Source organism: Psammomys obesus, unplaced genomic scaffold (genome assembly GCF_907164565.1).
Source record: "Psammomys obesus unplaced genomic scaffold, mPsaObe1.curated_primary_1811, whole genome shotgun sequence".
Classification (NCBI taxonomy): domain Eukaryota; kingdom Metazoa; phylum Chordata; class Mammalia; order Rodentia; family Muridae; genus Psammomys; species Psammomys obesus.
Genome location: NW_026593286.1, coordinates 17654583 through 17663927, shown reverse-complemented (window position 1 = coordinate 17663927; position 9345 = coordinate 17654583). Strand labels below are relative to the sequence as shown.

General features: G+C 52.8%; 1 protein-coding gene across 8 annotated transcripts in view; it reads right to left on the bottom strand.

Annotated features, from left to right (window-relative positions):
• Positions 1-3954: 3954 nt before the first annotated feature.
• Tns1 (tensin 1) overlaps positions 3955-9345 on the bottom strand; it is a 209133-nt gene continuing 203742 nt past the window's right edge. For all 8 annotated transcript variants that reach the window (XM_055616887.1, XM_055616888.1, XM_055616889.1 and 5 more), the window contains one exon: positions 3955-8454. In XM_055616887.1, the coding sequence (XP_055472862.1) occupies positions 8310-8454 (145 nt within the window). In that variant the 3' untranslated portion in view covers positions 3955-8309. The remainder of the gene's footprint in view (positions 8455-9345) is intronic.

Below are 9345 nucleotides of genomic sequence, written 5' to 3'. Positions count from 1 at the left end.
TACATTTACCAATATGAAACTAGAAGCACAGGAAGGCCCAGCAGAGAGTAGGAATGGAGGCCTACCTGGCAACACCACAACCTGGGCCTGTAACAGCTGTCCTGTCTTGTCTTCAAGTGAAGGCCACGTTCCAATAAAAAGCTGCAAGCTAGGGAAGGCACATAGCGCCAGCTGCCTCAAGCCTTTCCTGACACCGACGCTTGCCGCTCTCTCCACCTAAAACAACTTATCCACCCAGACAGTTCCTGGACTCTCACTGAGGGACATGCTATGTCATTGGGTCCACCTCTGCTCTCCCCAGACCCACCTGACCCACTTGGAAACTCCAAGCTTCTTCCTCCATGGTGCTTACGGCATCATCGCTACCTAGCTGCTGACTCCTCCAGGTGTGTCCAGCCTGGCCACTGTAAGGTTTCTGTCTGCCGTCTTGCTTTCCTTGTTGCATTCCATCGCACAGTTCTCGAGTGTGAACCTTGATGGCAACGCTGTGTTGTGTGGAAAATTTGGACCCTTCTGTAAGACCCAAAGTGCCACAGCAGGGACAAGCCACCAATGGTGCTTGATGACAAACTCAGTGCCTGCGCACAGTAGGTGCTCAGTAACCAAACAACCATTAAATTGGGAAGAGTGAAGAGGCTGATTTACCCAAAGGTGGCTCTGAAGGCTTTTTTGAATCCGCACAGCCCCAGGCTCCCTCTCTCTCTCCCTGGAAATCTCTCGCCCCACTCAAGGACCTGTACCCAAACCAGCCAGGTCCCCTGGGGAAGGAAGAATGCTGCTGCCATGTTCATTACTGCAAGTGCAGGATAGAGGGAGGACAGGGTCTGGGAAGCCAGGAGGGAGGGAGGGGGCAGAGGCTGGAGGGGCCAGAGCCCGGACATCCTGTCCTGATGATCAAGAGATAATCTGCCAGCCCCCATAAAAGCTGGAGCCATAGAGGCGGCTGTATCACACCCCCCAACCTGTGGTCTGGAGTCTGAGAACCGCTCAAATCAATACCGTTCACTGGTGGGCTGTCTGCGCAGCCTCTTCACTGCCGAGTCTCCCTGAAGGCCACTGAGCTGGTGGAGGGAGCTGGAGGAAGCAGAACCCAGCAAGACCCGGTAGCATGTATTTCTTGGGGTAGACAAAGCCGTAGTAAATGGCAGATCACTTCCATGCTGTGGTCTCGGCCCACGGCTGACACTTAGTGGCAAAGCATACCCATCCTTCAGAGGAGGAAACTGAGGCCCAGGAAAGACAAACACTCTTGAGAGCCCAGCAAAACTACAGCAGCAGGGGGGGGGGGGGGGCTGGCGTGAATATCTCAGGTGCTTTCATTGTACCTACGCAGGCAGGGAATGAAGATATTCTCAGTAGAGACAGGTGAGTCCCTCCCTTCAACACCCAAAGTATTGAGACAATGAACGAATTTGTCCAGGAGTCTCAGGCTTAGGCAGGAGTCTGGAAGCAACCAGAGGGGGAGCATTTCTCCTGCACAGAGGTCTCACTTTCATAGGGTTCTGACAACTAGTCAGGCTGTTGGAAGACTGGAGCAGGAGCAGCAGTGAGGGGTATGGACGGGGCACCTTGTCCACACTGCTCAGCTGTTTCATGTGCGGCCATGACTCTGAGGTCAGACTTGAGATCCCCACATCTCTTGTTTCTTTGAATTGCCAACAAGGCCACTGCTCTTAATCTTATTTGGTCTTTTTCATTGGCCTATTGAGGACAGGTGGCTGGAAACTACTGGAATGTTCCTTTGAAGACTGGAAAAGATAAAAATGGGTCCACCTGTAATCTCGGCACTTGGGAGATGGAGGCAAGAAAATTAACAAGTTCAAGGTCAGGCTTAGCTACATCCCAAGTTCAAGGTTGGCCTTGACTACAATGAGGCCTTGAGGCATAGTAAAACAAACAAATAAATAGGATGAGGTAAGAAGGCAGCGTTTGTTTTCCTGGGCATGAGAGTCAATTCCACAGATCCTGCAAGAGGGGTATGCTTGAGCCGCCTCTGGGCTAGACGGTGGGTACCAAGAGCTGATGCAAGCGCCTCCTTTCTCATGGAGTTTGTCCCAAGGGATACGGAATCGCCACTGGGGTCCTTTCCATGCCTGGAGTGTGTCAAAAATCCTAGCATGTCCACTGAGAAGTAGGAGGGTGGCCTGCAGCCTCAGCAGTGCAGGACCACCTCACACACCCCCACAAACACACCCCTCCATCACCTAGAGTGGAGGTCTTCACAGGCCGCCTGGGCTCTGCAGGGACTGTCACCAGAAAAGTAAAGAAAACTTGACCAGATGCTGCAGGCCGAGGACTTCTTTCTGGCCTCGGCCCCCACCAACCCCCCAGACTCTGCATTTTGGCTACAGAAGACATTGATCTCTGCACCTCCTTCCAAGACCTGCGGCAGGTCACCTGTGACCCCAGCCTCGAGATCTACTGCTCCTGCTGCCTCTTGGGTTAGCAGATCCATGCGGGACAAACCTGTAGAAAGCACGGGTGTGCTCCTGACTAGCATTCCGAAGCCCCACCGAGAGCTTTTCAAGCCATGACAGTCTCTCAGCTGACACCCCAAAGCCTGTCTGCTAGGAGCACAGGTCTGTCACCAACCACAGCCTCTCAGCTAGGCACCCCAAAAGCTGAATACTTAGAGCTGGGACCTCCCAACCTCTCTCGGTTGACAGCATCCTGCTGCCACTTAGGGCCTTCCGTTTCTAGTTTCCCATTGAAATTGTTATTCTCCCATGGCAAACAGATGCCCTCTTTTCTTTCCCTTGTTGTCTATCCATCCCATTCTTAGAAGAGGATGGGACAAGAATCCAGCCAGAGAGAGGACACATTGCTCACTGACCACTTGAGACTGGCCACACAAAGACCTAGGGTGGGACCTATGAGTCAGGACTTTTCAGCTAACCTGAGAACTGGGCACCTGGGCACGGAGTGTGCGTGTGTATGTGTGTGTGTTATATTCTTTCCCTCTACTCTCAGCCCTTTGCCCTCTACCCTCTCCTTGTGACCTTGCTGCATCTTCCAGAACTGGCCTCTGACCATCCCGCCCCCAACTCAGAGCTCCTGCACCCTGAGCCAGTCTGACTGCAGAGACTGGAGGTCACCGCATTCCTGTGCTTCTGAATGACACCATAGCATATCCTCTTGACCTCCTCCATTCCAAGCCCAAGAGCCCAGGTCCCTTCCCTGGGAAGCCAGCCTGACTGTAGCACACGTGTACAACCCTAGATAGGCCCAGTGCTCACCAGAGCTAGTCTATCCCTGAGAGCACTTACGAGGCTTGAGCTAGGAAGGGCCTAGAGGGAAGAGCCACAGGCTGGCTCTGCCACTTTACCCTAGTGTCGTGACTCTGGGCAAGCACCTCAGCCTTTTCACCTGTGAGATGGGCATGAGGACAGGTACACCTGCTCGAGAAAAGGCACTCCTGAGCCTGCCTGTTCAGACCCCAGCCCTCAGTGGCCATTGGTTCTCGCTTTGAGAAGACGAGGTAACTTCTCAGGGCCTTGGTTTCCTGGTGTGTCCCTCAGATGTGGGACACGACACCTGGCAGACAGCAGAAATAGATACACTCTGTCCCCACCAGACACGCTCTGCTTCTCTAGCTGTGTCCCTTGTAGATAAAGTGGGGATCAGAGAGTGGTCTGGGAGCCTGGGGTCCCTGAGCCCCCTTTCCAGGGACTGTGAGAGCAAAAGCATTTCACAACGCTATGAAGCTACTACTTGTCTTTTTCCTCACTCAGGTCCATCAGTCCTTGTTTTATTCTTCAAACTTCTTTTCCAGCTAGGCGTCCAGATGAATAACAGTCATGATGACCAGAAGGACGGTGTGGGGGGGGGGACTGCTGGGGCTACAGGAAGCATCATGAAGACCCTCATATATCTGGTGCCCAGTAGAGACCTCTCTTGCCCAGTGAACACCCCACCCCACCCCCAGCAGAGCCCAAACACAGCTAGACCACAGCCTGGGTTTGTGTTTAAGTTTATCATTTATAAAGCCATACAATGGATCGTGGGAGACCAAGCAGCTGTACAGAGGGGGACAGCGTCCGTGTACATACATTCATATCCAGAACACTTAGCATTACATCAGGGTTTATACAAGGTGGCAGAGGCTATAGGCACAATGATACAAAATATAAAGTATATTTCCATCTATAAATACACAGCAGAGGACTGGGGTCCAGGGAAGGAACTCTGGGTACTAGTTTCCCAGCAGAGGGCCCAGGAGGCAAGGTTGGGATAACCAGGGTGTAAGGAATTTATGTTTGTGTCGAATGAGAGAAGGGAAGAAAGTGAAGAGATACCTCATGCACACCCCAACGTGCTCACGCACATGAGCCAAATGTGGGTCCTCAGGGAGGGCTGGGCTGTAAACACTGACGAGAGGACACGCTGGGTGTGTCGCATGTCAGTGGCCTTGCCGCTGTGAGGATCCCAGGCATGGAAGCCAACTGAGAACCTCCAATTTTTCCAGCCATTTGAGGAGACAGGAGACCACAAGGGGCCTGCTGGGCCTCGTCATCCCACGTGGCTGTCACCTCCAACATCAGCACCAAAACACAACCAATCTGTGGCCCGTCAGGCCTCACCTCCTCGTTCTTCTCATTACCGGGTCACCTGGAACTTGACATCCCTCCATCTACCACCTCCCACCTCGAAGTTCCCGAAAGAGACGAGCAGACCACACACGCACCCATACTTACACACACGCACACACACATCCCGTCACCACTGACCATGGAAACACCTGTCTTGAGATCTTCGGCCAAGGCTTAAGTGCAGGGGTGGCCCTAGCTTTGGGTTCCAAGCTCTTCGGAGACCCAAGGCACGGAGGCAGGAGAGGGCTACTTCCCTTGGGTGAGTCTCCCCAATATCTGAAGCTGGGAAAAGGGGTCAGAAGTCCTGGGAAGTAGGATAAAGAAGACAAGCCAGAGCGGGATGGCTGCTGTTCACTCACAGGTTTCTCTTGCACACATCAGACAGCTCAAGGAGCCTGTTTGATCTCTACTCGGGCCTAGCCACAAGGTCTCTCTCTCCCCCGAAAGTCCCTTTCTACAGGGGCACACATCCACAGCGTCCTCCCTAGAACCTCAGAATGTGTATCCCTAGAGATTCTCCAAAGCTGGGGTGCACCAGGAATCCCAGTAATCTTGTCTGCAGCTATATCTAAGCTGCCAGGAAGGGGTCATGTAAAATGACTCAAATGGCCTTTCCCAAACCTAAGATGTGGATTCTTTCCGAAAACATGGCCGGACAAGGGATCTGGGGCTCCACAGTAGCATGACAGCCCCAGCATCCAGTTGTTAATTCTTCCATCCTTCCCTCTGGGGACACCTGTCCGTTGTATTCTAGCCCAGCTCTTCAGTCTTATCCCCCTCATCCCAGAAGAACCATAGGGAATTCCCTGGGCCTCAATCCTGGCTCAATCACTGTTCCTTTCTGCAGTCTCACCTCAGATATCAGGGAAGGTGAAGGCCCAGGCCAACCTCAGAGATACTCTGAGTTGTCAGAAGCGGTGTGGAGCTGGGCTGTGGCTGAGGGATCTTGTTAATGGCATCATATGCTGCCATGTTCTCTTGGCTCCCCTGGCCCCTCTGGCATTCACGTTTAAGAGTGGACAGCACGCTCCCTGCTGACATACAGACTCAACAACAAACAACAGCAAAACAGATCATTCACAAAACAACAATGGGTGAAAGTGCTCTCGTTTAAAGGAAATCTTTGGCAAGAGTAGGTTGCATATGGAGTGGTGTGTGCGTGTGTGGTCTCTGTGTGTGCGCTCGCGTGTGTGAGCGTGCAGGGGCCCACCCGTGAGAATCACATGAGGAAGAGGGCAGACTACAGTGTGGTGGTCCCCAGCGTAAGAACTGAGTGAGGCCCCCCCTTCTCCACCATACTTTCCAGAAAAGCCGAACTCGGGGGTCCACTCTTTCTAGAGGCACGTTGGGAAGGATTTACCCACTAGTTAGCACCCACCTTGGTCCTTCACATGACTCACACATGGCTTGGGCCTGAGGGCAGTATGGAGAGGTGAAACCATACATGAAGGCTGAGCCCAGACTTGAGCCTGGCCCAGGGCAGGGTGCAGAGGTTCTGATGCTCCTCCAAAGCTCACATGAACAACGCTGCAGCCAGGAGAGGACTCCCCAGGCTGTTTGGGACAGGAGGAGGACATTTACAAAGAAAGGTGTGGAAAATGTCTCCTCCTATCTTGGGAATAAGTAGGACTCATTTGGGTGATGAGGAAATGGGTAATCCAGGCATTTGCCTTGAATATCTCAGAGGGAAGGATACTTTAGAAGGACCTTAACCGATAAGCCCATTTATTCTTTGGGAAGTGGGGGCCAGCAAGAGCCTCTACCTATGATCCCCACCTAACCCAGACAATTTTCTTTCTAGCTCCTTATATAATGTCCACACAGTCAAAGCTCCCTGGTGGAGAAAAAAAATCCAAGAGATGTACACACCATGGCCATACACACCCACATCCCCAAACACACGCTGGCTCGGCCTGTGGCAATGGAATCAGCTGTCCACACATCCAGACTGCTGGCAGCTGGACTACTGTTTGCCAGAAAATAAGGGGTTAAAGAGCTGGTGCATGTCATCCCCCCAAGTCCCAGATGTAGCCTAGGGAAGGCAGGGCAAGGGTCAAGGCCAAGGCCAGCCCTGGGCTGTTTGGAATATGAAGATTCTCTGCAGTTCAGGCTCTTCTTATAAGAAAAAGAGAGGGGAACAGTTTGTGGCCAGAAACAATAAAGCAATATGGGAAAACAATAAATATTACTTGTCAATTTACCTATTCTTTTTTTAACCTTTTCTTATATTTTTATTAGCTTACAGATTCTATCAGTATGTCTCATGTATATATTATATATATTTATATATCAGTACAATGCCACCCCTAGGGGACCCCCACGGGCTTAAATGGTGGCAGGGGCCTTTCCAACCCCACAAATGGACCATAAGGCCTTTGGCCTAAATTCATACCTTCTGTCCTCTGTCCCATAGGCAGCATGGTTCTGCTGGGGAAACCAAGGCAAAGGGAAAACAGGGAACCCTTTGGCATTGTGGGAGGACCATGTGGTTCTCCAGCAGCATCCCCAGAGGCACTCTGATGTCACCCTGGGCAGCCCAGCCAGAAGGGTATCTGCAATAGTCGGACCCCAAAACACAGACGGGGGAAAAAGGGGTCTCCAGGTGTCCGCCAGGTGCCCTGGGCAGGACTTTGGGAAGTAGGCTCTTGGGATAAGCCAACATGAGGACTATATAGGATAGGATAGGTCAGAAAGGCACAAGCCCCATCCCCCAGTGGGCTTCAAGCAGATGAATAAGTGCAAGGCTAGTGCTGGCACTCCTGGCTCAGGAACTGGGTGGAAGGAAAGGAGTAAAGGCAGAGTCCTGGGCACTGTCAAATGTGCATGCCCAAGTTGCTATGAGCCCCACAACACCCATGCCCAACTCACTGTGAGCCCCACAACCAGATGCCACCCTTCCTAACGGGTATCTTTCCTAAGACTGTGGGCATCACCTCTTCCTCCAACCCAGCTTCAGTCTCCAGGAGACAGAACAGGGCTAATGCTTTCAGGTTGGCCGTTTCCTCTGAACCAGGGTCCCTACAGGGGATAGGCTAGAGGCCCCCAGGGCCACTGGAGGGTAGGTGGAGAGAGAGAGAGGGAAGGAGATGGAGAACTCTGCTACCCATAATGCTATACTCCTAAAGGGGACCTTGGGACCCCATATCCCTAGCCTTCTTTGAACAGTGTGTCTACGTGTATCACAAGGGACACAGGCAAGCAGAGCTGTTTGTAATCTGAGTGGATACAGGCAGGTATCAGTCAGCTCGCAAGGGCACATTTACGCCCCGCAACAGGAAGTCAGGGCAAGCGCGGACCACGGGTGGCTCGGGCCAAGCAAAATGTGAAGAAGTGTCACCGCCTGATGTCATTCCCTAGCCACTGGGTTTAGCGACCTCCAGAGAGGGAGTCTTCTTCTCTCAAAGCAGGAGTGTTAGAGAGAACGAGCTTTTTCATTGCTCTGTGAAATATGGTCCCCCAAAGAGGCCTGTGTGTTCCCTGCGGGGAGCTCAATTCTCTCTGAGGGGGGGAGGGGAGCCAGGGGATTCTGAGACCCTCACTTCAGTCCTTCCTTCCTCTTCCTTCCCCTCCCCTTCCCTCCGAAATTCACTTCCCTCTCCCCGCATTGCACTTTCATCTCTCCTTCTCCACGGTTGACCCAAAGTTCTCTTTCTGAATTCAAGGTGGTCAGGATTCGCAGATCCCCTCCCCCACAGGCCCCACCCCCAAGGCCTCCAAGATTCATCTCTTCTGGCCTGCACTCAGCATGACCTTGGAGACGAAGTTGACGATGGCAGACGCGGGCTGGTTGGGGTCAAGCTCTGCGAAGAGGTGGCAAGCGTTGTCTGTGGTGCTGCCCTGCTTCCGGGCCACGAAGCCGAAGAGCCTACGAGTGGGGGAGGGGATCCGTGTAAGGACCCAGGCAGGAAAGCATGCCCCAGGCCAGCCTGCCTTCTCCAGCCTCCACACTTCTCCAAACATCTAGAACTGAGGCTGGCTCTTAAAGCCAGGTCCTGGGGACAGTCCCTTGCTTTGTTTCCTGGCAGGTAGCATTCCCCTGGGGGGCAGCAGGGGTGGGACCAGAGTGACAAGACTGGTTAGAGAGGGTGCAAGAAGAACAGGAGGGCAGGGAGAGTCCAAGTGCTTCCTTGGGTTCTTTCTCAGGCCCACCCCAACCTAAGGGTTCCTACAGGACATGCTTCCAAAGTGGTCACAAAGACAAAGGATAAGCAGGTTCCCACCTTCCCAGCTCTCTCTCTCTCTCTCCCTCCCTCCCTTTCCAGCCCCTCCCTCCCTCCTGGCTCTGGAAGCTGGGAAGCCCTGAAAAACATGAGGGATAAGGAACTCCACACCTGCCCCTGCCCTCTCCAATACCAATGGGAGTCACCCAGCATTCTCTCTCTCTGCAAAAACAAAGTTAAAAATATGAGAGCAGAGAACAGAATGTGAGCTCAGGGCCCCTCCCAGCCAGCATGTTGCTAATTAGAGTGAGATGGGGCAATCAGGACAGCTGGAAATGCCAATGAAAACCCCTCAGCCGGGCATGCATGGCACCCACAGCTAAAATTAGCCAGGCTGGCTTCTGCCTGCCTGTGTGTGTCTGTGCACGCATACACGGGCAAGCACACTCTGTTTACACCTGTGCACATAGACAAACAGCAAATGAACGTCCACATAGCACATGAGAAAACACACACACACACACACACACACACACACACACACACGCCGTATACTTCAAAAAGCTTTACTCTCACAACTCTGTTGCAGGACCTGA